This window comes from Lepidochelys olivacea, assembly GCF_965140295.1.
Source record: "Lepidochelys olivacea isolate rLepOli2 genome assembly, chromosome: 27".
NCBI classification, from domain to species: Eukaryota; Metazoa; Chordata; order Testudines; family Cheloniidae; genus Lepidochelys; species Lepidochelys olivacea.
The window spans coordinates 13,747,335-13,772,478 of record NC_140437.1 but is presented as its reverse complement, the minus strand read 5'-3'; the positions used below and the strand labels follow the sequence as shown (position 1 = coordinate 13,772,478).

The 25,144-nt window shown below is 50.3% G+C and overlaps 1 protein-coding gene across 3 annotated transcripts in view; it reads right to left on the bottom strand.

The window, feature by feature from the left end:
- Nucleotides 1-25,144, bottom strand: part of SKAP1 (src kinase associated phosphoprotein 1) — a 227,853-nt gene that overhangs the window by 32,381 nt on the left and 170,328 nt on the right. For 2 of the 3 annotated variants that reach the window (XM_084615548.1, XM_084615550.1), the window contains 5 exons: nucleotides 21,922-22,002; nucleotides 20,629-20,712; nucleotides 15,918-16,042; nucleotides 15,033-15,096; nucleotides 13,232-13,411 (listed from right to left, as the gene is read on the bottom strand). In XM_084615548.1, the coding sequence (XP_084471674.1) occupies nucleotides 13,232-13,411; nucleotides 15,033-15,096; nucleotides 15,918-16,042; nucleotides 20,629-20,712; nucleotides 21,922-22,002 (534 nt within the window). The remainder of the gene's footprint in view (nucleotides 1-13,231; nucleotides 13,412-15,032; nucleotides 15,097-15,917; nucleotides 16,043-20,628; nucleotides 20,713-21,921; nucleotides 22,003-25,144) is intronic. The other variant, XM_084615549.1, reaches the window with a different exon arrangement.

The window sequence follows — 25,144 nt, the reverse complement described above, 5'->3', positions numbered from 1 at the left end:
TGTGACCTTGGGCAAGTCACTCAGCCTCCTGGTGCTCTAACGTGGGGATGCTAGCGCTTCTCTACCTCTTGGGGAGGTTGGGACGATAAAGAAGATTGTGAGGTGCTCCGATAATAAGGCAATGGAGGTCATACAAGCACTTACTTGAGGCAGATACTAATGCCAAAGTGTCCGCGCCCACCCTTACAACTCCAGGCTTTTCGGATAATAGGAAGCGAGATGGAAGAATGGTGTGGGTGGAAAAAATGATCTGACCCAGCCTTGGACATACAGAATTCCTGCCTGACTTCCCCTCTTTTACCCACATCGCGCCCCACCCCCCACCCCCTGGCAGAATTTATCCAGACCATAAATTGCTTCGTAAACCCATTTGAGCAACGGCGAGATCCTCTCTGCAATCATGACCTAGAATGATGCAGCTATTCCACTGGGACAGTGGACTAAAAAGGAGAGGCTCACGAATGCCGGAGGCGGAATTTTACAGCTCTTGGAGCCAGCGGAACTCTTGGCCACAAGAAATGAGGCCAACCACTTTCAGCCCTAAATGCACTTGATTTAGCTTTCCGTCAAGAAGTTACTTGCCCTGTAAACTAATTCAGCTGTTTCTCCTCTGGGCTGGAAAGGGAAAAAGATTGCTATTGTTACTTGCATTTTTAAATACTAAGGAGAGGCTTAGATTACACAGTGACTGTATACATATCTTGATCGATAAGTAGATGGTCTCCTGATTGGAGAGCTACCCATGCCTCACAGGCTCTGTGCCTCAGTTTACCTATCAGTAATGGGGATAATCCTACCTGCCTACATCAGAGGGGTGCTGTGGAGATTAGTTGGCTAATTCCTGTAAAACCAGACTCATCTGAGTGTTGCTACAGAAGCTCAACGTATTGTTTTCATTCTAATTAGTGCTAATGGGACTCATCTGAAAGTTACAGGGAGGTGTGTTGAGAGCCAGAACGCACGGGGGCTCCGGTTGCAATCTCCACAGTGGATGAGAAAATAGTGGCCCTAATGAGAGACAATGTGTTTTCCGCTACACAGCAAAGTAACATGTACAAGCGAAACACGCTCCTGGAAGAGCAGGAATTGCACGAAGGTGGTCCCATTCCAAGCTCTGTTTTCTGCGTTAGCACTTTCGTGGCTGGCCACATCATTTCTCTCTCCAACCCAAACATCCTCTCCCTGTGCCATTCCATCTGCAATGTGATCCTTCTCTGTCTCTCCACCTCACTGTTGCAAAGAACTCAGTCTACACTACGATTATAATCCAGCCAGTTGCAACCCGGTTAAATACTGCAGTGAGAACGGATTTAGTTGTGCAACGGGGTTAAAACCCTGGGGCCGTCCAAGGTTTGGGGGAATATCGATAGGTTCCCCTTGTATTACATATGAACAGTGCTGCAACTGGGCCCGGAGACGGCTGCAATCCCTCCTCTGCCTCAATTATCGCTGTAGCATAGAAGGGACCTAAATGTCCTCTCTCTTCCAAAGTCACGCGGTCAAAGAATGCCTGGCAAACGACGGCACGTGTCTTGCCTTTGCTGCCACTGGGTGAGAAGGTTTCAGAGTAGCAGCCGTGTTAGTCTGTATTCGCAAAAAGAAAAGGAGGACTTGTGGCACCTTAGAGACGAACCAATTTATTTGAGCATAAGCTTTCGTGAGCTACAGATCTCTTCATCAGATGGCTAAGCTGTTCTGGAGTGCTCTGCAGGGAGCGACTTCTCATAACTCTCGCTCCTCAGGTCAGCTGGACGCCGGCGTCCCGATGTGAGGAGAGACGGGAACGTCCCAGGGAGCACGGTTCCCTCTAAGCTGTGCGCGTGTGCGTGCACACAAATTTGCACAGAAGCACAACAATTTGCACTGAAGAAATTTTTTGCGCGCACAGACTGTCAAAAATTAGACGGGTTTCAGAGTAGCAGCCGTGTTAGTCTGTATCCGTCGCCAGGGAGGCTTGGCGAGTGCACACACAGGTCCCGGCCCTTCGAAGGGGAGAACATACATCCACCCTGTCTTCTGCTGGCATTTTCCCCTGGGCTTGGCAGCGGGGAGGGGGGCGGGTAAGGCAACTGGAATGGCAGAGCTACAACTCTGACAGGCAAAAGCCCTGCTTAAAAAAAAAAAAAAAAAATAATCGAGGAATGGATGAAGGCTGCCACACTGGAAAGAGCCCCCTGCAGAGACCCACGGATCCACCCGGTGCCAAATGAAACAAACAGCTGGCGAGAAGCTTTCTGAAATGCCTCCCCTGCTCCGATGCAGAACAGGAGTGACCCTGCATGGCACAGATTCCAGACTAAAGCTTCTCTACTTGATGGCCGTGTGGGCAGGGGGGATAATTAGCAGAGAGGGTTAATGATTAAGACGGAACCCCGTCGTCCCTTCAGAAGGAACCTAAAGCCACAATCTGGAGTTGAATTTAAACAGTAGGATGAAGGAGCCATTGGGGCACTTATAACCCATTCCCTATTGCATTGAGGTCACAAGCACGTGGCTGAGTCCAGAGGCTAACGATCACTGTTCCAATCAGCATATCAGACAAGCAATCCTCCATGCTACAGATTTGGGACTGCACATAGCAAGCTGTTCAAGCAACCCATCTACTGCTGCCATTACCGTAATATGGAAGCCGCCCCACGCTCTTTAATATATTTATCCTCACCACACCCCAGTTGCTAAATGACTTGCCCAAGGTCACACAGAAAGGCTGTGTAGGGAACTGAATGAAGATATCCCACATCCCAGCCTAGCACCCTAATCGCTAGACCATCCTTCCTCTCTAAAGTACCTTCCATCCGTTTGGCTCAATGGATATTCCCCCCACCCCCAAAACTAAATTTCCCAGATTTTAGTTTGTGTGTATTTCCCCCAATGAAGTACAGCCTGGGAGTACGGAGGACTAGTAAGTGGGCAATAGCCTTCTAGGTCTGCCATCCATTCGTTTATGCAAAGCTGTACCTTATTCATCCACAGTCTGTAAGTCGCATGCTGGGAAGCATATCAAAAAGTTACCATGAGCATTTTGTGGCAAGTCCGTAACTTGGAGGAATGAGCCCTGATAACAAACCTCTGTTGTATGTCCTGAGTGGGGGCCCTGGCGTCTAGCTCCCATGCTGACCGGCACATTATACGCATCGTCGACAGAGCGTTGCACTCAGCGGTACTCAGTATCATTTAAGTCTCCATGAGCCGCTGCTAAGGCCTTCAGGAACTCAAATGCAACCCTCAGGAACAAGCAGTGCTCGACTTGGATTGCAAGCTCTTCGGGGCAGAGATTTTTTTGTTGTTGTTTGTTTTCTTTTTGTTGTGTGTGTACAGCACCTTGCACAATGGGGCCCTGATCCCTGACTGTGGCCTTTCGGCTACCATAATACAAATAATGAACACCCCTTCAGTCCGTACTCTGCCCCCCCACATGGAGACACCCCATCCACTCACATCCGACATGCCCCTGATCTAACCCCATCTACCTGCCAACCTACTCCCCTGCCTATATGTGGTTATACCCCGGCCCCCTGTGGTCTGTGCGGATCGGATTTCAACCCCCATCTATTCCCTGCACACCCATGCTCACTCATCTATCTCACTGCACACTCCTATTGCAACCCCACAGACCTGCAATCTGGGCCTTTCATCTACCACAATCTGCAGCCTCCACACGCCCCTAATTGCGTCCTGGCTTGCTCCCTGTGGACATCTTTGCCCTCATCCGAGCAGAGCTGCCTTAGGCCTCCCTTTTCCCCAAACCCTCCAGCCTCTCCTCCCTTCTTGGGAAGCCATCAGCCAGCACTGGTGCAGGAAAACACATGACATTCCAAGGGGAGCCTTTCTGCTATGTGACTTTCGGTATGTGGGGGGAAAAAAAAAGTTTGCATCCATTATGCTAAGCCCATCGGGCCTTCTGTGTCTCTCCCCCCTCCTGCCTTGTGGTGGAGCAGGCAGCCTGGCTCCTTTCCGCCCCTTCCTAGCAGTAACACAGGCGGCTCTGCTGGACAGCAGAGTGTGTACTAAAATTCCCACGGAGGGTTATCTGTCTCGCTTTCTCTCTGCTTTACGGGAAACCCCTCCAGAGAGCAGGGCCGGTTCCTGTTGCCATTACAGCTACTGCGGATCCGCATTTCCCGCCTCTAATGGGTTCAGGCGGCTTGCTTGGTTCCAGCCCCCTGCCCCCAAAGACGACAAAACTTTACCCAAGACCCTTTGCTTATTCTGCACTCAGCTACGAGGTACCGTGGCTGGCACAGGAAAGGAAAGAGCACCTTTCCCAGCAAGTCTCCTTCCTCCGTCACCTCACCCCAACTTCACAGCTGACATATCACAGAACATTTTAACCAGAACCTCCAACCCCCTCCCCCCCAACAGGTTAAAAGTTCAAGTCATGGGTGCCGGGAACAGGGCACCAGGCCTCCAGGGTTCTATTCCCAATGTTGAGCAGAAGTGTCGCCTAGTGGGTAGAGAAGGGGGTTGAGTGTCAGGACTCCTTAGAGGTTTTTAAGACCCGGCTTGACAAAGCCCTGGCGGGGATGATTTAGTTGGGGATTGGTCCTGCTTTGAGCAGGGGGTTGGACTAGAGGACCTCCTGAGGTCCCTTCCAACCCTGATCTTCTAGGATTCTGTTTCCAACTCTCAAGCGTGAGGAGAGTGAAGCCTGGATGCGAGTGCTCTTCCTGGTTCTGAAAAAGAGGGTCATGTAGCGGCTGGAGGAAGGAGTTGGGAGTCAGGATTCTCTGCTGGATTCTCTTCCCAGCTCTGTCACGGAATTGGGCAAGTCACTTCCCTTCCAGTGAAAAACAGGGAAACACCCTCTATAAAGTGCTCTGAGCTCCTCCGAGGAAAGGGCCTATGGAAATGGAAAGTCTTTTCAGCCGATCCTGACAGCCTCCTGTACTTTACTGAAGGTACAGAGCCTTGATCCCGCTTCTCTTTGCATTGCTTCGATGGGAGCAAGCGAAGCCTCTAAGACCTCACCGAAATGGATGCCCGAGGAGATGCGCAATGAGCGAGGTGCGGGGTAATTCAAACGTCTGCCCCTTCTTGGGATGGGGGTAGCTCGGCGCGAGGTACGGTTTGCATCGACGACTAGGGCCACGTCTACACTTGAGTCTGCACTACAGTGCCTAGCTACACGAGGTAGTGAAAGGCCCCGGCAGAGAGAGGCGCAGATAAAACTTTGGCAGCAGGACACCACGCTGCTGAAGATAGCAATGGGAGGCACTGTTTGGGCACGCAGAGAGCCGTGTAGGATACGTAGCCTAAGGTTCTGGCACCTCTCTACGCATTTAAGGCAGTGATTCTCATACTTATTTGATCATGCCTCCCTCCTTTGCGTGTGTAGGAGTTAACGCCCCCCCCGCCACACAAGTTCATATACCGATAAAAAAAATCAACATGTAACTCTCACTAAATATTAAAAGCAGAAAGGCATTGATTCAAACACAGCCATTTAAGTGTAAATTTGAAGTAAGATACTACTTCCTGGCATCACACTGTTGTTACTAGTGTGAGCCTGGGTTTTTTGGCAATATTATTCACGCCACCCTTGCTTCGGCGCTGCTGCTGGCAGAGATGCTACCTTCAGAGCTGGGCGCCCGGCCAGCAGCCACCGCTTTCTGGCCACCCAGCTCGGAAAGAAGCGAGGGTGGTGGATTGAAACAGCTGCCGTGCTCTAAGACGGAAGCCCTGTTCCCCTCAACCTTCAAGAGTTATTCGTCGCTGTGGGGAAAACGTGCATAGGAAAGTGTTTCCCACCCCCCCAAACCTTCTCACAGCCCCCCCCGAAAACGGTAAATTCTGTGCTGCCCAGTTTGAGAACCTCCAGCCTAAGCAGTTCCTCACCTTCTACGCTGCTATTTCTACCCATTCTAGCTGGGCAGGCAGCGTCTGTGCTCCACACAGGTCGTGTTGCCCCGAGGGACCGAGTTAGCACTTGCCAGCTGGGATATTCACATGTTCTAAGGAGACCAAATTGCACAGCGGCAAGCGGCGGCCGTTCGCCATCCCTCAGCCGCTCCTCCCCTACCCCGAAGCCTCACCTGGTGCCACACCGCAAATGAACACGCCACCCTGGGATTTTGGAGGGGGGTGGTGGTGTCAAAGTTTTATCTCCCCAGTGAGTCAAACCACTCCCCTGCACGACCCAGAGGGCCAGGGAGTCAGACGATGCTGACATGCGCCGGGCTATGCAATTCCACCAGCCACAAGATGCCAGCATGTTCAAGGCTACGTCCCTCCCGAAGCAGCAAGCTCCACGGTGTGACGGCGGAGGGGACCCTGCCTCACATGACGCTGGCATGTTTGGGGCTCTAATTCCATTCACAGCAGGCTTCCCGTGCCGTGTGTGGCATGCTCCGCGCCTGATGCCAGCCCGCAAGTGGCAGGCTGAGCGAGTGGATTGGAAGCCGTGAGCTGAAACATTAATCTCATAATTAAATGCCAGCCTGTCTCCCAGCTGCACAGCACCCCAGAAGGGCTGTGATGGATGGAGGCTTTTAGGAAGGAAGGGGGAGAACTCGCAAGCTTTGGTTGGATTTTCCTGGGGAGCAGCTTGCTGGGGTGCTGTGGGACCCTTTCCTGTCTAGTGTGCAGGAGCAAATATCCCAAGGGATGGCACCATCTACTGGACCCACTGAAACTGCTCCCTGCTGGTGCACGCTGGCAGGTCACCCTCCTCTGCCTGTGGCTCAGGCAAACACCCCAAGTGCTGGAGGCTAGGGTGGGGGACAGCGATTAAGGAACTGACCCAGCCCCCTGCTCATAAGCAAGGTTGGCCGCCGTCAAAGCCTGGAGATTCCCAGAAGAGCAGCCAGGTGGGAGACCAGTGTCTTCAAACGGCTACACTGCCCTTTTTAGCTCCACTGCCTGGGCCCTGCAAGTCCCAGTCAATTGACCGGGGCTCTGAGGGTTTTTCTTTGCAGTGTAGACGTACAATGACCACATCATAGGCTCTGGCTCGAGCACCGTTTTGCCGTACTGTCCTGTCCCCGGAAGAGTGTTAAAATTCGGTACCACGCATGGTTCTATGGATACTATTAGGCTGTTTACACTGTAACCCCTTCACCCTGTTGTGACCAGGTGCCCTGAGTTGGTTATAGTGTAGACAGGCCCTTAAAAGAAAAGGCAGGACAAGTTCTGCCTTCTAGGGCAGGGATTGGTCTCAGATATTACAGAGATGAGGAATAAGGGAACGCTGAAAAATAAAGATACAGCCTCCGGCAAAACCCTGATGGGTCTTTTCTGATCCCGCTTCCCTCCATCTTGCCTCCCCCCGCCGACATGAAATCTACCAGTGCCCAAAAAGGCTGAATACGCAGCCTTTAATGAGGCACTGATGTGGCACGTTCCACCACAGCTGGATTGCAAACCCGATCCCCTCTGAACCCCTGCAGGGGAAACCGGTTTCCCCACCCCCGGGTTCCAAGAGACCGGGGAATCGGTTTTTCCCGCCCCCTCCCCGGGCACAGCTACCGAGCCCCCGGTGCTATGCCGGAGCAGCCTGCATGAGGGGCAGATTCTCAGAGGAGTTGTGTTTTAATGTAGCAATTTGATTCAATTTTCCACTCTATAAAATTACCCATCACTGCTCGTTGCTTCCTAACAGACACCTTCACTCTTAATTTAACAATCCTATCGAATTCTGCCAGGGAAATTGGAAAAATTTATCACCTGTGAAATTTTATTTTTCCTTGGTTGTATCTGTTTTTGTAAAACTTCATTAACGACGATGACTTGCTGAGGAAATTATCTCCCCCCCCCTTTTCTTTTTTTTAAACTTGGGACAAGAGAAAAAATAGCTCGACCTCAGCAGAGATTGTCATTTGCATAATAAAACACACACAACATGGAGATTCCCAGGGAGGACAGAGCTCGAGAACGCAGACGCTTCCTCAGTTAGTTCTCTTGGGTATTTACCTGGCTCCCGGTATGGCAGGATCTGAGCACCTCACAATCTTTGATGTATTTATCCTCACAACACCCGCTGTGGGGCAGGGCAGAGCTGTTCTCTCCACTGTACAGATGGGGTTCTGCGGCACGGAGAGGCGAAGTAGCTTGCCCACGGTCACACAGGAAGTCTTGAACCCAGGTCTTCAGCTACTGTCCAAACCACTGGACCATCCTTGCCTCTCTAAAGGTTCCTCTCTTTACGGTCCCCTGAAACCTGCCTCCTGCATCATCCAGCGTGGGAGGCAAAGATCACCTCTAATCCAAAGAACGCTGAGCAATCGTGGCGCCATTGGGAGGGAAAGGTGTACAGTGGCTTTAGGGACCTGGATCGCCCGAACCCTCTCCGGGGGAACGGTGGTGGATCCGCTGCCTCTGACACCCTCCAGGCCCATGTGCAGACAGGACATGCACCATAGTGAAGTGGCTTTAATCCACGAGACTTCTCTTATGATCCCAGTTTACATAGGACAAGACAGGGCCTGTCTGGTAAGAGCTCCACCAGGAGCTTGTCACCCACCCCTGGAAGTTGCAAGGGAAAACGGCTGCTAAGGTGGACAACCCACATCTATGCTTCCTGCAGCTGCTCCCATCAGAAGGGCTGGGACCTAGCAATCCCTCTTTTACCTTCTCCTACCCTCCCCCCAGGATACTCTAGCAAGAACGACTCCATTCTTCCTGTGCACACACCAACGGACATCGATTTTCAACCGAGTTGGCCATCAGCAGGTTCTGCTGTAGTTTGCAGAGGGGACCGCTCATGACTGGGGAGCACAGGTGAGGTGAGGAGAGGCAGCCCAGCACGTTGGGCTAGCAAAGGCCACGGGGGTCTGCATCAAAGGGAGGGGACATGCTGTCTCACTTGTCCTGTCACCGCACAGCAACGCTGTTTTCTTGTGGCACCCATTTTCGCCTTTCCTCCCAGCTGGTGCATTCTGGGAATCTCGAGCATCTACCCACGAAGCCCAGCCCAAGTTGCTGGGAGCAGGAGCCACTAGATAATTTCCCATCATGACAGTTTCCGTGTGGGATCCAGTTAGCTGAACCAGTGCCTCTGCACCACTTCTTACTTCCCATCCACGCACGGGGAAGCAGGAGGAGAAAACAGGATATTCGTTGAGCTGGACCTGACCTCGTTGCTTGTAAAGGACCTGGGCTGCAAGAGGACCAGGGCATGCAGAACCTCGGAAAGGCATGGCCAGGTCAAGGGGTTCCAACCAATAGTTTGTTGCAGCACCAGGAGCAGCAAGGCGGGGAACTGGCTGGAGGGGCAAAGAGTTTTTGGAGATACTGGGTTGACCTCGGCCCCAAAGGTGGATTTTTTTGGCAAGCTGTTACAGACCAAGTGAAGATGGACAGAAATGACTCGCCTGAAGCGTGTTCTAAAACCTGCCCAGGTAAAGAGAGGGTTTTATTTGGATTTCAAATATTCCGCCGTGGCACGCTGCAGCCTGAACATCACAGCACCTCTGGTTTTCCTCCATCTCATTTTCTGGTAGCACAAACGTGCTACCAGAAAATGAGATGGAGGAAAACCAGACGTGAAACTGGCTTCTCCTGGTTTCATCGGCCAAGCTCAGGAAGGCAAAAATGGCAAAGCAAGCAGCCCAGGGAAACCTCCCTGTCCCAGCCCTAGCCCAGGGAAGCCAACCGGCCCAACCTTTGTTCCGGGGAGCAACAGAAAGGCTGAAAAGAGGTTTAATGATTTTAGGCATTACTACCAGCACATGCAAGGAAACCCGGGGTCGGATTCTCTCCTTCCTTGCAGGCTGGGAGGTTATTTGCACCAGCACAAATGTGCATGCAAACCTTTACTATTCCAATTTAGTAGCATCTTTCATCCACTTTGCACTGGTATGGCTGACTACGGTGGGTGCAGGACGATGGAGGATTTGGTCCACAGGTTTCCCTCACTCGTGCAAAGTGCTACCTAGATCAGTATGGTGGCATTTTAAACGCCCGCCGCCCCCACACATACACACCGTCACCTTTATGCTCCTGGTAAATGACACCACTGGGCTGCAAGGCAGCGGAGAATGGGGGGCCCATAATTTTGAAGTCGGTGGATACAGTGCTCCTTGGGAGAGCAGCTACCAACTCAGGGAAAGTTTTGAAAAGCAACCTATTTCCAGACAATCATAGCTCTCATATTTCCCCTCCCCGGTTCTTTTTATTACTTCGGGGCATTCGGACAACAATCTGATCCTTGCAGCTCCAAGGTTCGTCTGCTCCTGCTGTTTGTCCCCCCACCCGTAGTCGGAAACCTGCCTTTGTGCAGTCACCGTTCATTGCTCTGGAGCTGGTTGTGGGTCCTGTAAACAGACCAGTATTGCCCTCCCATCCTGCAATCACGAATGCCCTAGGTGCTCACTTTTATTTTCCCCTGGGGATGCTCCCCCCTCCCTGCCCCAAGGCCCCGCCCTTGCTCCGCCTTTTCCTGCCCCCTCTCTGCCTCTTCCCGCCTCTGCTCCAACCCCTCCCCTAAGGTCCCCGCCTGCCCGCTGCTCTCCGCCCTCCTGCAGGCGCCTCCCTCAGCTGCCAAACAGCTGATCGGCAGTCCTGACAAACAGCTGTGGCTGCTGAGCACCCAGTATTTTTCTCCTATGGGTGCTTGAGCCCCAGAGCACCCACGGAGTTGGTGCCTATGACGAATACTGTTTGGAGCTGCCGGGGAAAATGCTCATCTACAGGGTGGGGTGGGGGTGGCAAAAGCCTTAGCTCTCACCAGACAAACCTCAGTGTATCCCTCCCCACATCCATCCGAGATCCTGTAAGCAACACAGGAGGGGTTAGCATCTTCCCCTGCCCCTATGCGGAGTTATCACCCTGCCCAGACGAGAGAGCGATCGAAGTCCCAAGGAAAGAGAATCAGCTAGGCCATCAGGCAGGGTCCGCCGAAGGCTGGTCAGGCAGATTTAGATGCTGCGGCAGCAGCTTCTCGATGCACACGGTGAAGGTCACTGGATTCTCGAGGGCATTTCCTAGTGCCATGGTTCTCAAGGATTTCTCCGCCTGTGCCATGAGCCGCGCAATCCCACAATGCTTTGCAGTTGCTTAAGTGGGGCAAAGGCCTCCGTGTAAGGATGGATTTCGGCCCCTGTGCACCCAAGTCCAGCCAAAACCAACACCCTGGACCCAAATCGGCAGGGGCATGTGACCCTGCATGCTGCCCCCCATGCGTCGCCTCTGGTTACACCACCTAGAGCCTAGAGGCTCCAACTGTGATCAGGGCTCCGTCGTGCTTGGCGCTCGCTGCACATACACCTAGCATGAGACAGCCTCTGCCCCAGAGAGCTTCCAGGCTAAACAAACAATAGGTTGGCGGGAAAAAACAGAGGCAGAGGGAAGTGAAGCAGCTCAACCAAGGTTACGCAGCAAGTCAGTGGCTCAGCGAGGAACAGAATCTATCCAGTGCCCTGCAACCTGCAGCCACCTCTACCTTGCTGCCCAACTGCTGAGCCCAGTCCCTTATGCCTGAGAGCTTGGGCTCTTAATTGCTGCCTAGCGGAACCTTCCTGACGTATTTAATTTAGCTTTTAACTTGCTAAAAATACAAAGCTCCAAAAATAAAAGGAAACAAGGACCTAATTTTCATGCAAATGCCCCTAGCCAAGGGGAAGACGGAGCAGAGTGGGGGCAGGGAAATAAAAAAGACAATGGAAGAACTGTTTCCGACCAGAATATTTTCCAACTTTCTCTAGGCCGCCTTGAAATCAGAACAAGAGGAGAGGAAGCTGGAGCAAAGCAGGGTAGGGCATAAATCAGCAGCGGTGGTAAAGCAGCCTCTCACCCTGGGATCCTTGTAAACGTCCGTCTGGTTCCCTGAGTAGGGACAGTCGTCAATGGAGCTACGTGAAGAATGCAGGGTACGTCTCCACCACAGCCAGGGGTATGAATGGCAGCTTGTGTAGATGCATTGGCGTGAGCTGTTCTCTCGTTACCTTGCTAATAGCAGAAGTGAGGATGCACAAGCCCTCCTGACTCCTCTGACAAACAGACATGCTAACACAGTCGAATCACCACCAAGGAATAGCGGTCCGCACCACCAAGGAATAGCGGTCCGCACCGCCACCTCTCTGGTCTCGCCACACTTGACAGCAGGCTCCGGGGCAGGTCCCATGGTGCTTTCATGTCAAGGTTCCTTCCCCACTCCGAACTCTAGGGTACAGATGTGGGGACCTGCATGAAAAACTCCCTAAGCTTATTTTTACCGCTTTTAGGTTAAAACTTCCCCCAAGTACAAACTATTTTACCTTTTGCCCTTGGACTTTATTGCTGCCACCACCAAGCGTCTAACAAATATATATCAGGGAAAGAGGCCGCTTGGAAACGTCTTTCCCCCAAAAATCCTCCCAAACCCTACGCTCCCTTTCCTGGGGAAGGCTTGATAAAAATCCTCACCAATTTGCATAGGTGAACACAGACCCAAACCGTTGGATCTTAAGAACAATGAAAAAGCAATCAGGTCCTGAAAAGAAGAATTTTAATTGAAGAAAAAGTAAAAGAATCACCTCTGTAAAATCAGGATGGTAAATACCTTACAGGGTAATCAGATTCAAAACATAGAGAATCCCTCTAGGCAAAACCTTAAGTTACAAAAAGACACGAAGACAGGACTATCCATTCTATTCAGCACAGCTTATTTTATCAGCCATTTAAACAAAACAGAATCTAATGCATATCTAGCTAGATTACTTACTAAGTTCTAAGACTCCATTCCTGATCTGTTCCTGGCAAAAGCCCTTCTGAACTGTATGACTTTGCACTAGGAGGGCTGCTCCCGAGTCCCTCAACCGGCCACTACAGCTTGGTTCATGCCCATGCGTGTTGCACCTTTGGCAAGTTTCACTGTATATTGTCCCTTGCCAGACCAGAAGCTGCATCACAATTACAAATCCGAAGCCCGCCAGGAGGGACCATTGTGATCATTCTACAGAATGCAGGCCAGAGACTCCTGCTTTGAGCCCACCAATGAGTGGGTTAAATTAGAGCACATGTTTCAGACACACACCTGACCTTGATTTAAGAGACTCCAAGTCATAGAGAAGCCACTGCACTGGGAGAGAAGCAGGTTAACTCTCATGGTCCGTGGTGGACCAAGCTGAACACAGCTGGGAAAAGCCACGTAGGTCAGAACACGTTATATATTCAGTAGAAACAAACGTTCCATGAACCAAGCCTTTTTATTCCAAAGAAAGTGGTTTCTTGAGGGGATGTAAATACCCCTCTGCTGCGTCTACAGCCCATTGCGAGTGGTCAGAGCGTTTCTTCACCTGACCGCTTGGCTGCTCACCTGGTAGAACCTCATAGATGTCCTCTTCCTCCTCCCCACTGGCCGCTGCCACGTCCTCCTCCGAGTTGAGGGTATTGCGGGATTCTGCATTTGGAGAGCCAAAGCCGTCGATGTCATCATAAGCTTCTTCCTCCTGCTCCTCCTCCTCCTCATCGTATGGGATGGTGAGGGAGCTCATGTCTGGCAGGGGGGACGATGAAAAAGAAGGAAGGAATCAAAGGAAAACAAAAATCACTGCGTTAAATGCTGGTGCTTCCGTCATGGGCTGAAATCTACCAGAGAAGTCAGGCTACCATCCCGCAGCGCTCATCATTCATCCTGTTCTGCAACAACACAGAACTTGGGGGGGGGGCACCCCTTTTATGGACTATGGGTGTCTGGCCTAACACGTGGGTTAGGAGCCCATGGAATGAGGATCGGGAAGGGGATGACAAACCCTGGGGAAGGGGAGGAAGTCTCCAGGGTGCAAAGCTATGCTTCTTTTCAAGCAGGAAAATAGGATGGAAGGTTTCTGAATGAGCCTTACCCCCCCGCCCCACCCCGAGAACACTCTGCAGGGCAGACTGACCTCAGCGGAGCACTGAGGAAAGGAAACGTGGTCAGTGGATTGTCGCCGAGCATGTAACAGAACTGATTTGCCAGCAGGGCCAAGGTATTAACAGACAGACTGAACAGTGTTATAGCATAGGGTGCACTAAAGCTGCCTTCCCTCTGTAGGAGGTTTGCACATCTCAGGCTATCTTCTGGTCTCAGCTATGCTGGTGTAAATCTGAAGTAACTTCCATGAAGTCAGAGAAGTGACTCCAGATTTCCACCAGAAACACAGAGCTCAGAATCTGGCCCTTAGTGGCAAGTCACATGCATGAACCCAGAACAGGCCCACTCCTGTTTTTCAAATTCTACTCAAGCTTCTTGCAAATAAATAAATAAATAAAATAAAATAAAAACAAAAACATCACAGTGGTTGGTTCTCTTGTTAGCAGAGGTACAGAGTGAAGCTGGCAGCCCTTGTCCTTCAAATAACAACAGCGTCTTTCTCTCCCGCAACAAAAGCTCACAGTCCAGTAAGCAATGCTGGATGACTGGGCCCTTTCCCACCTACATCAGTCTCCCTCCTCGTACGTTCGGCTGGGCTAGCTGATTGTGGGACAACTGGATATGGTCAATAACCCGCTCTACCCAGGGATGACTGCATCTCTCTCTCTCTCTACCATATTTGATTATAGCTTCCACACCCCACGGTCAGTGCCAACCCCCTGGACTGGCCAGCAGAGGGTGCCATTAGAACAGCCATTCAGCAACCCATGAATTAGGATTTAACCCCCCACGTTCTTTGCCCCGTGCCAATGGGCTGCGTCGGCCACATCCTGCTTTTCTATTCATTTGGGCGCCTTCGTTTATTGCAGAGAAGAGTTTAAGGGCATCAGTGCCAGGAGGAGAAGCAGAATGGAAGGACTTGCTAGTGGTAAAGGCACTGGACCAAGCGCTCTGAGGGGGAATATTGTCTGGTTTTAGAGCTGGGGACTGGGAATCAGGATTCCTGGGTTCTTTTCCCAGCTCTGACATCGACTTGCCCTCTGACCTTAGACCTCTCTTGATTTTCCCATCTGTATAATGAGGATAACAATAATATAGATACCCATCTTGGGGGCTGCGAGGTCTAATTCGTCAATATTTGGGGAATTCTTTGAGATCCAGGGATGGAGGCAGCTAAAGACATGCAAAGCTGTCTACAGATAATGGACTGAATGAACTGTAAAGTCAAGCACATTGGCTATAGAACTCCCCCATAGCTACTTACCCTTTAAGAGAAACTGGATCTGATCCACCCAGTCTTTAGCCTCCGCAGGACTGGAAGCTGTAAACTAGGGAGGGAATTCATTTGTTATGTCATTAATGTCTTAAGCAGAGGTCGTGTAGACAAGCTCCTAGAGCAGGGGCCTGGGATCCAGGACTCCTGGGTTCTTTTCCTGGCTCTGCCCCTCACCCACTGGGTGACCTTGGGTCACCTCTCTATGCCTCCATTTCCCCATCTGTAAAATGGGGATAATGCTGCTGACCTACGGCAGAGAAGGTTGTTAGGCCTAATTCATGAGTTAAATGATTTGGACTTATCAGATAAAAACGTGTCAAGTGGGGTTATTATTGAGTCTGAACCACAACTCCAGACCCAATTTCTCTGTTGCTTGGAGCTTGCATTCTCATTTACTGCTGGGCCAGATGAGGGCAAAGTGCTTTGGTTCTGGCTGTGTTTTACACCTGCTTTGTACTGGTCTAAAGGCCCGTACAAGATGCAGGGCTGTGGAGAATCAGACTAGCCAATTGGCAATGGAAGTCAGTGTTGCTGCCGATTGTCAATCTGGTAAAGTAGGTCCGATTCAACACCGTGCAGCAGGTCACAATGAGACACTTGGAAAGGTTTGCATCCAGATGAGCTTTCAAGAATGAGGGGCACCAAAACCTTCTGGCCTTGTTTCTCTGGTCACAGATTTGGGTTTGGGGGATGACGACATGGGAAAAGGTCTCACCCCACTCAGAGATTCAGACACAGCAGGCCATGTAGACCGTACAGTAAATAGCAACATGCCAGGTGCATGCCGTGGTATGATACACGCAGCGTTCTCATGCTCAAGCGGTTGGGGCTCAGAGAGCACAGAAATAGGACCATTTCTTCTATTGATCCTACCTCATAGCTGCGTTTGCCAGGGCTCATGAGTTTGAAACAGGATTCTCTTCGGGAGTCTTTGCGCAGGTGGAAAGCCAGCTGGGCACTGTAGTACTCAATGGGAAAAGTCCCTTTCGGTTGCTTGCCTGCAATGAAACATAATAATATTGGCTTTGTATGGCTGCAGCACCTTTCCTTGAAGGAGCTCACAATGCTTCACAGATGGGGGAAACTGAGGCACAAAGCCATGACCTGCCCAAGGGGTCTCAGCAAGTTCACTGGGAAATGGACAAAAAACTCCTAAGCCCCCTGGTGTGAGCATCTGTATCCCCAGGAGAAGGAAGGGTTGTAGCATTTTCCCTCTTAGGTGAAGGACCAGCAAAGCAGAGGCCCTTCTAACAACCCTTGCGGGACTGTAACAGCAAAGGAAAGGTTGTTAGGGTCACACAGACACACAAGATGAGCTGCCTGTAATGAAGCAGAGACCTGTGTGTACTTGGGGAAATATGATACAAACGATTATTCTGCTGCTAGTAGAGGATTAATGGTTTGGTGCATCCCTGGCTGGGATGATTTAGTTGGGGATTGGTCCTGCTTTGAGCAGGGGGTTGGACTAGATGACCTCCTGAGGTCTCTTCCAACCCTGATATTCTATGATTCTATGATTTAGCGAGGCCTTTGACAATTTGCCTCTGGAAGCTTGTAGACATGCAGACATGTTCACATATTGGATCAGATCCTCAGCTGGGGCGAACTGACGTAGTTCCATTGATGTCAACAGAACTATGCCAAATATACACCAGCTGCAGATCCAGCCCGTCATGTCCTTATTGGAACTGGCAATGAGCTGGTTCCTTTTTGCGTCAAGGGAGAGAGCACATCTGGTGGATACAGGAGAAGACTGGGAGTTTTATTCCTGGCTCCGCTGCTGATTTGCAGGGTGATCTTGGACACGTCATGCCACCTGCCTGTGCCTCAGTTTCTCCATCTGTAAAATGAGGGTGGTGATACATAGTATCAGAGCAATGCAGGACTGGAAGGGACCTCGAGGGGTCATCTAGTTCAGTCCACTGCACTGAGGCAGGACGATGTATTATCTCTAGACCATTCCTCACAGGTGTTTGTCTAACCTGTCCTTAAAAACCTTCAGTGATGGAGATTCTACAATCTCCCTAGGTAATTTATTCCAGGGCTTAACTACCCTGACTGTAAGGAATTTTTACCTAATGTCCAACCTAAATCTTCCTTGCTGCAATTCAAGCTCATTGCTTCTTGTCCCGTCCTCGGTGGTTAAGGAGAACAATTGATCACCCTGCTCTTTTAACAACCTTTTAGGTATTAGAAGACCATTTTGTCCACCTTCAGTCTTCTCTTCTCCAGACTAAACAAACCCGCTTTTTTTCAATCTTTCCTCGTAGGTCATGTTTTCTAGACCTTTAATCATTTTTATTGCTCTCCTCTGGACTTTCTCCAGTTTGCTCACATCCTTCCCAAAACATGGTGCCCAGAACGGGACACAATACTCCAGGGGAAGCCTTACCAGTGCTGAGCCGGTGGGAGTATTACTTCCCGTGGCTTGTTTACAACACCCTTGCTAATATATCCCAGAAGCACGTTACCCTTTTTTTTTTTTTTTTTTTTTTTTTTTGGGTGCAACAGTCTTACATTGTTGACCCACATTTAGTCTGTGATCCACTCTAACCCCCAGATCCTTTTCTACAGTACTCCATCCTCGGCAGTCATTTCCCATTCTGTATTTGTATTGCATTGTATTTGTATTTGTGCAACTGATTGTTCCTTCCTAAGTGGAGTACTTTGCATTTGTCCTTACTGAATTTCATCCTATTTATTTCAGATCATTTTTCCGGTTTGTCAAGATTATTTTGAACTCTAATCCCATCCTCCAAAGTGCTTGCAACCCCGCCCAGTTTGGTATCATCCGCAAACTTGACAAATGTACTGTCTTTGGCATTATCCAAATTATTTCTGAAGATATTGAACAGAACCAAACCAGGACAGATCCCCGCGGGACCCTACTCGAGACGCCCTTCCAGTTTGATTGTGAACCATTGAGAACTACTCTCTGAGGTCACTTTTCCAACCATCTGTGCACCCACCATATAATAGATTCATCTAGGCTGTATTTCTCTAGTTTGTTTAGGAGAAGGTCACGTGAGGCAAAATCAACAGCCTTACTACCACTGAGATGTAATCTATCTACTGCTTCCCCACCTATCCACAAGTCTTGTTACCCTGTCAAAAGAAGGATATTAGGTTCATTTGACATGATTTGTTCTTGACAAATCCATGCTGTTACTTATCACTGTATTTTCTTCTAGGTGTTTACAAATGGATTGTTTGATTATATGCTCCATTATCTTTCCGGGTACCAAAGTGAAGCTGACTGGTCTACAATACCCTGGGTTGTCCTTATTCCCCTTTTTATAGATAGGTGCTATATTTGCCCCTTTCCTGTCCTCTGGAATCTTTCCCATCCTCCCCATAAGTCCTCAAAGATAATAGCTAATGGTTCAGAGATCTCTTCAGCCAGATCCTTAAGTAGTCTGGGATATATTTCATCAGGCCCTGCTGACTTGAAGACATCTCACTTGTTTAAGTAATTCTTAAAGTGTTTATTTTCCTGTTTTAGCCTCAGATCCTCCCCACTGACATGGATGTTCATAGGCGCCAGGGCTGGAGCACCCATGGAAAAAAATTAGCAGGTGCTTAGCATCCACCGGCAGCCAAGTTCCCCCACTCTCCCCCCAGAGCCTCCCACCAGCCGGCGGCCCCAGTGATCAATTCTTCCCCCACCCTTCCCAGCGCTGTTCCGCGGGGTGCAGGTGGTGCTGGGAAGGAGAGGGAGGAGCATGGATGGGGTGCACTCAGGGGGGGCAGGATGAGGCAGGTGGGGGTGGGGCCCTGGGGGAAGGGGTGGAGTGGGGGCAGGGCCAGAAAGAGGCAGGGCAGGGGCTTGGGGAAAGGGGTGGAGCAGGGGCGGGGCCCGGGGGTGGAGTGGGGGTGGGAAGAGGCGCAGCAGGGGCGTGGAGGAAGGAGTGGAGGGGGGAGGGGTCAAGCACCCCCTGGGTAGAGAGGAAGTCGGCACTGATTGGTATGTTAGTTGCCAATCACTGCTAACTTTTTTGGTGAAAACTGAAACAAAAACGGCCTTTAACACGTCGGCCATTGCTGCATTTTCTGTTATTGTCTTTCCCCCCTCACTGACTAGAGGGTCGACCCTGTGATTGGTCTTCCTCTTGTTGCTTACTGTAAAATGTTTCTCCTTTATGTCGCTAGCTAGTTTAATCTCATTTTGTGCCTTGGCCTATCTAGTTTTGTCCCTACATGTTGGTTTTTTATATTCATCCTTTGGAATCTGACCTCGTTTCCATTTGTTGTAGGATTCTTTTCTGAGTTTCAAGTCGCTGAAGATTTGCTTAGGCCAGGGCAGCCTCTTACCCTACTTCTTATCTTTCCTATGCATTGGAATAGTTTAGTCTTGTGCCTTTAATAATGTCACTTTAAAAAAAAAGATCGACCCCCTTGGGTGATGGGGGTTGCAAAGCTTAATCTTGTTACTGTGCTCTGAGATCCTCAGAAGAAGGGTGCTAGAGAAGGGCAAAACCATCGCTGTCAGTGAGAGTCAGCAAATTTTCATTTTGTCCTAACAGGGGAATAGTCGTCATAAAACGAAGAATATGATGCACGTTTGCGCATGCGTTAAAGCTGTTAGCATGCAGGGTTTCTGGATGGGCGGAAGTGTATAACGAAGCCCATATAACTAGCCGTACCGAACTCAGCTGGAGGTATTAGCTGTGTGTTTATATGTACCTGATGGAGCATAACTGCAAAATATTTATATACACTGACACATGGATTATATACAGTCACTTGGGGAGTTAAAGCCCAGGTGATGCCTAATGGAAAACTCGGTTCAGCATTTTATTTACACAGTTCCAGTCCTGTGTTTCTCTTCTCTTGTTCTTTACCAATAAGTATATTGAAATAAAACAAAGCCAAGATCTTTCTAAAAGTGCCGGCGCTGATGCCTCATCTGGCATCAGTCACCCTCTGGCACATCATAATTATTTACCAGCCATGTGAAATGAGAAGCAGGAGCTTCAGGTGCGAAACCAACAGACAGCAGGAAGCAATGGACTCTTAAGGAAACCAGGACTGAGCTATGAATCGTAAGAAGAACTGAGCATCCAAATCTCTTAGGCACCTTTGAAAATGGCAGCCGACACCTTGTTCTGGGGCAAAACGAAGAGGAGGAAATTGGTGCATAGGCGTAATCATTAACCTGTGGAACTCGCTGCCACAAGACATCACTGAGGCTAAGAGCTTAGCAGGGTTAAACCTTCCTCCAAAGATTAATGATTTGTATGGCTAATGAGAACATTCATAGCAACGTAAGAGGGGATGAAAAACAAGGGATAGCAACCTTCCTGCAAGGCATAAGCCAGCCAGCACCTAGCGTAATAGAACCTCTAGGCAATATTGTAACACAAATAACAGAAAATCACAGGATTCAACAGAGTAAACTAAGGAATGAATCCAATTCGCTGGGGCCAAATTTATCCCCTGAAGTCCCAGGGACTTCAAGAGAGAATGCTCTGGAACTATCTCCCCAAGAGGCATTAGCGTTAAACAAGGGCTTGCCCCGTCTCGTCCCAGCCCACTTGAGCTCCCCGCCCCTTGGAGAACACAAGGCAGGTGCTTTGCCGCTTACTTTTTTCATTTGCATAGTACAGAAAGGTCCTTTTGCTGAGGACGCACCATCGCTTCTGCCACTCTGAGCCAAAGAAACCATGCTCTGTGGGGAAATGGGAAACAAAGCGGGAGTTAAGGGCACTGCGGAAAAGGTCTCATGATCTCTTTTGTGTATTTCTAGTCAGTATAAACCCTCCGTCCCTGCATAATCCCACAGGTTTCCCCATAGCATCAGTCGGGCTGGAATCAACTCTCAGAACTGAGCACTAGATATGGTGCTGATGGCCTAAGACTCTGCCCCACGCCTTTGACCCCCGCGGGCATTTCTTCACTAGGAAAAAAGGTGTGTTCTTAACCCAGTTTTGCTACACATGGTAACTAACATGAGGTAAAAGCCTAGTGAAGACAGGCAATTTGTAGCTTTCACAGGGATTAGCAAGGCAAAGCAAACCTTAGCCTCCCGCACCATCTGTTCCTCAACCTGCTGATGTATGTGAAAGCTACAAATGCCTCATCTTCCCTAAGTTTTCGCTCCGCGGGATCTAACCTGAGTGAAGAATTCACCTTTTTTCCTTGTGAGGACAAGGCCTCAATGTTTAATCCCATTTCTGGGTTTTGCTCTTTGGGCAGAATGATGACCTGCAAAAGTTGCACCCTTTGTTACTTCTGATGCATAAACAAAACCTGAGAGATTCCACACACCCCACCCTGCAGAAAAGATTTTTTTTCCTGCTTGTTCTTCACCTTGAGAATAATTAAGAGTTCAAATCTTATTTTTGTTGGAGAGCTCCTTGTATGACTCACACTATGGTGGAGACTTCTCCCGGCTCTTAAGTGGTGTTGAATCTTTAACGAAGAGAGCTTTCCTCCCACGTGCTTTAGTTAAATACAGTAGGTATTAACAGGGAGTAACGGCTGGGCTTCTCAGAAATGCCCAAGTGGTTTAGGCGCACAAGTCCATTGACTTTCAATTGGACTCGAGTCCCTAAATCACTTGGATGCTTTTCAAAATCCCACCCATGGTATTTTAAATCACCTGACTAAAAAGTCTTTCCCTTTCGGTTTACCAGGTGTCATCTTGGTATCCCTGCTGTCATGAACCTATTCAGTTCTCCAGTCATCCACAGAGACTGGATTTGAATTTGCAAAGTAAAAGACAAGCAGCAAATAAACCTTTTTCACCCCCTCAACCACAACCACCACCCACTCTCAGACTTATTTATATATCATCATCAAGAGGCATAAATAAAGGGGCATAAACCCACCCACCCTGCTTTGTAGGTCACCTTAAACCGGTTTATTGGACTGTTACCTCTGGACCTCTTCTCCAAGTAGCCTTGCTTCAAAACAATCCCCAGACCTTGGGCAGGTTTCTGTATGCTGTCCTCTGATCCTAAAGAGATCAGAGCAAAGTCTTGTGAAATACACAAAAGATTTCCCATCTGCGGACTGCGCTCCGCCTCGACCAGGCATGGCCATAGACACACAGTGCATGGCCAAACATGTATGCAACCAATGTGCACGCACACACATGCATGACCTCTCTGAACCCTTCCGTACGCGTCACACCCAAATTGGATACTCCAGCCCGCTAGAAGGGTCAACAGATCTTTTCCAAACTATGAGGCATCCCAGCACTGACATCAGCTTTTATCCGTAGGAGGCGGCTCTGAGAACTAGGCTCATAACGAACCTTGTTAGACTAAACTTTATTGAGGTTATTGAGATGTCCATCCATCTGCCACCACTTGGGCTTTTTAATGTCACCGTGCATGAGGGAGGCAGAGGGACGGGGGCAGAAAGCAGGAGCAACACGGTAACACACAGAACACCATCAAGTCTGCAAGGGGAATTTGACAGGTAGAAAACAAAGGAAGCGCGAAGGGAGAATATTGCAGGACTCCAGGAGCCGCTGAAGACACACCAGCTCATTCTGACATAGCAACATACTGCAGAACACCCACGGCTAGCCCCGTACACCTGTATCGATAGCCACACCTACGATTCACGCAACCCCCCTCCCCCTCGGGTGTTAGGTTTGCCGCTCAGCTCCTTCCATCTCATGCGCTTTTATCGTGCCCGACCCGGTCATTTCAAAGCACCCCCCCCACAAATTAAAGTCCTGAGCCTCTCCGGCAGGATCCCAGATGGCACCTTTCCCGTCATCGCCATTGCTATCTTAAGCAGGGTGCTCTCTTTTGGGTCCTCTTGCTTTCGCACCAACGAGCCCTTTCTGCACTCCACTTTGCACAGCTACTTTGCCCTGGCGTCAGTGTCTGCACAAGGGGTCGGGCACCAGTGAAAAGTCCGCTTTGACTACGGGGACGTCACTCATTTAGGGCCTGATCCAAAGCCCACCGGAGTCAGCAGGAGTCCTTCCATCAGGCTCTGGGCTAGGCCCTGGCGAGAGGAGGATCAGGCCCACTAGCCACGCTGAGGTCACCCTGGGTCCGGCCCCATGCTGTGCGGACAGAGATGGCACTTGGGGTCCATGAATCCTGTAGCTGCATGCTCCACCTACCTGGGAGATCTGGAAATATTGGGGTGACTCTCAGTCATGAGCTCCCCTTACAGTCCTCTTCCATGCACAGAAGGTCTTGGCTAGCATGGATCGTCTGTGAGCAGCTAGTCATGGGCCACAGCTCACAGCTGTGGGGGTCAGTGCCCCCCCCCCCCACAGCAGGCGTCAGCAGCTCAGGATCCTTTTCCTCCACCCCAAAAGGCTAAGGCTGATTCTGGGGGCTAAGCCCCCGGCCCCCAGTGAGAGCTCCGGGGGTGTCAGCAAGTTGTAGGAGGCTTTTGCCACCTGACAGGATCAGGCTTGTTATTCCCAGACTTTGAGGCCAGAAGGGACAATCGCGATTGTCTAGATTGACCTCCTGCATATCTCGGGCCGGAGACCCTCATCCGGCGACTCTGGCATCCAGGCCAAACCCCTCGCGGGTTGCAAGACTTAGGGAGGGGAGGCTGTGCCTTGCAGCACATTGTGTAACTGACTGGATTGCACCTCATCCCCAAAATCCAGCCTCGAATTCCACAGCCCAGGGCCTGCCGCTGAGAGCGGCCCGCCCTGCCGCCTTGTGTCTTAATAATTTGTGCTGAAACACAATAAGAAATGACTCACTGAACGCCACTAATCATCTCTCCAGTGCCTGAGCTTGGCAGCCTTTTAAGTATGAGTAACTTCCCAGAATCCCAGACCAGAAGGGTTGCTCCTGTTTTCTTAGCGTGTCTCTCTCCCGGCTCAATCCATCCCTCGTGTCAGCTCCCTCCTTTGCCGACTCTTTTCATTTTCGTGTTTTATAGTTTGCAAACTCTGGGGCTGCTATAAATCCCCGCCCACGGCTCTCGGCGCGAACGCCAGACACGAGAGCGGCACCAAAGGCACAAAGTCTGGTTTTGTACAAACATCCCCCCTACGTGGGCACCCCCCTCTGTGCTTGTTATTACCTGGGAATCGGAGCCATCCACAGGGGCAGATCCATCACGCCACTGAGGTCAATTTACACCAGGTGAGGATCTGGCGCCTAGGGTGAAACTCACCTCTGGGGAGAGGCCCATCACTTAAATTCTAGTTTGAAGGCTTGAGTGGTGCATCGGCCCCACGTTGGCCCTCTGGCCAGGGGTGATTTCACCCCTATTCAGTAGGCCTGGCCTTTCCCCATGAAACAGAAAGGCAGCAAATTAAAACCAGATTCAAGCAAATGCTTTTCCTGCGTTAATCCATGGAACTCACTGCAGCAAGATACTGCTGAGGCCAAGAGCACAGCAGGATTCAAAACCAAGACGGGACATCTGTTTGGAAGGGATATAAGGCCTCAAGCTTCAGGGCATAACTGGACCGGTAACTATTTGGTGTCCGGTGGAAATTTGGCACCTTCCTCTGAAGCAGATGGTCTCAAGCACTGCCAGTCGCAGGGCCCTGGACTGGTCTGACCCACTACAGCAATTCCTGCATTCCTAAAGCGGGACATGGGGTTTTGCTGTAGAAGGCCCCATTATTGACATAGGGGCCGGCTGAGCAGTTCGGATCAGAATCCATGGCCTTCCGAGAGACCGGGGTCGCCGAGAACCCTGGTGCAGAGGCCACCCGCCTGGCATTGCTGCAGCCCACTCACACAGGGAGCAGAACCTTTGTCACAGACACACCACGTGCTTTGAGATGCTGAACTTCCGACTGTAGGGGGGGTGGAAAGAAAAAAAAAGGTACAGTAAGCATTTTGTTTTGTTTTTTTTAATCGGAATCCAGGCCCCTTTTGTTAATGCAAATCTAAATGTCATTTTATGGGACATTTATAATTATGAAAATGGGCTGACACTGCCTGGTACACAGGGGGAACCCGCAAGTATGAATATTACATTAGCGTGCCCGATGCCAGCTCACTGATCCCGCTGGCAGGCGCATAAAAAATGCTCGAGTGAAACTTTTATTTAGACGTTAAGATTCCAGGCCCCAGCGGGGTGACGCAGGCAGCCCCTGTGAGATCCCATCAGTACGAGTGTTGGAATTGAATTACCCAGGGGGAAAGGCAGGA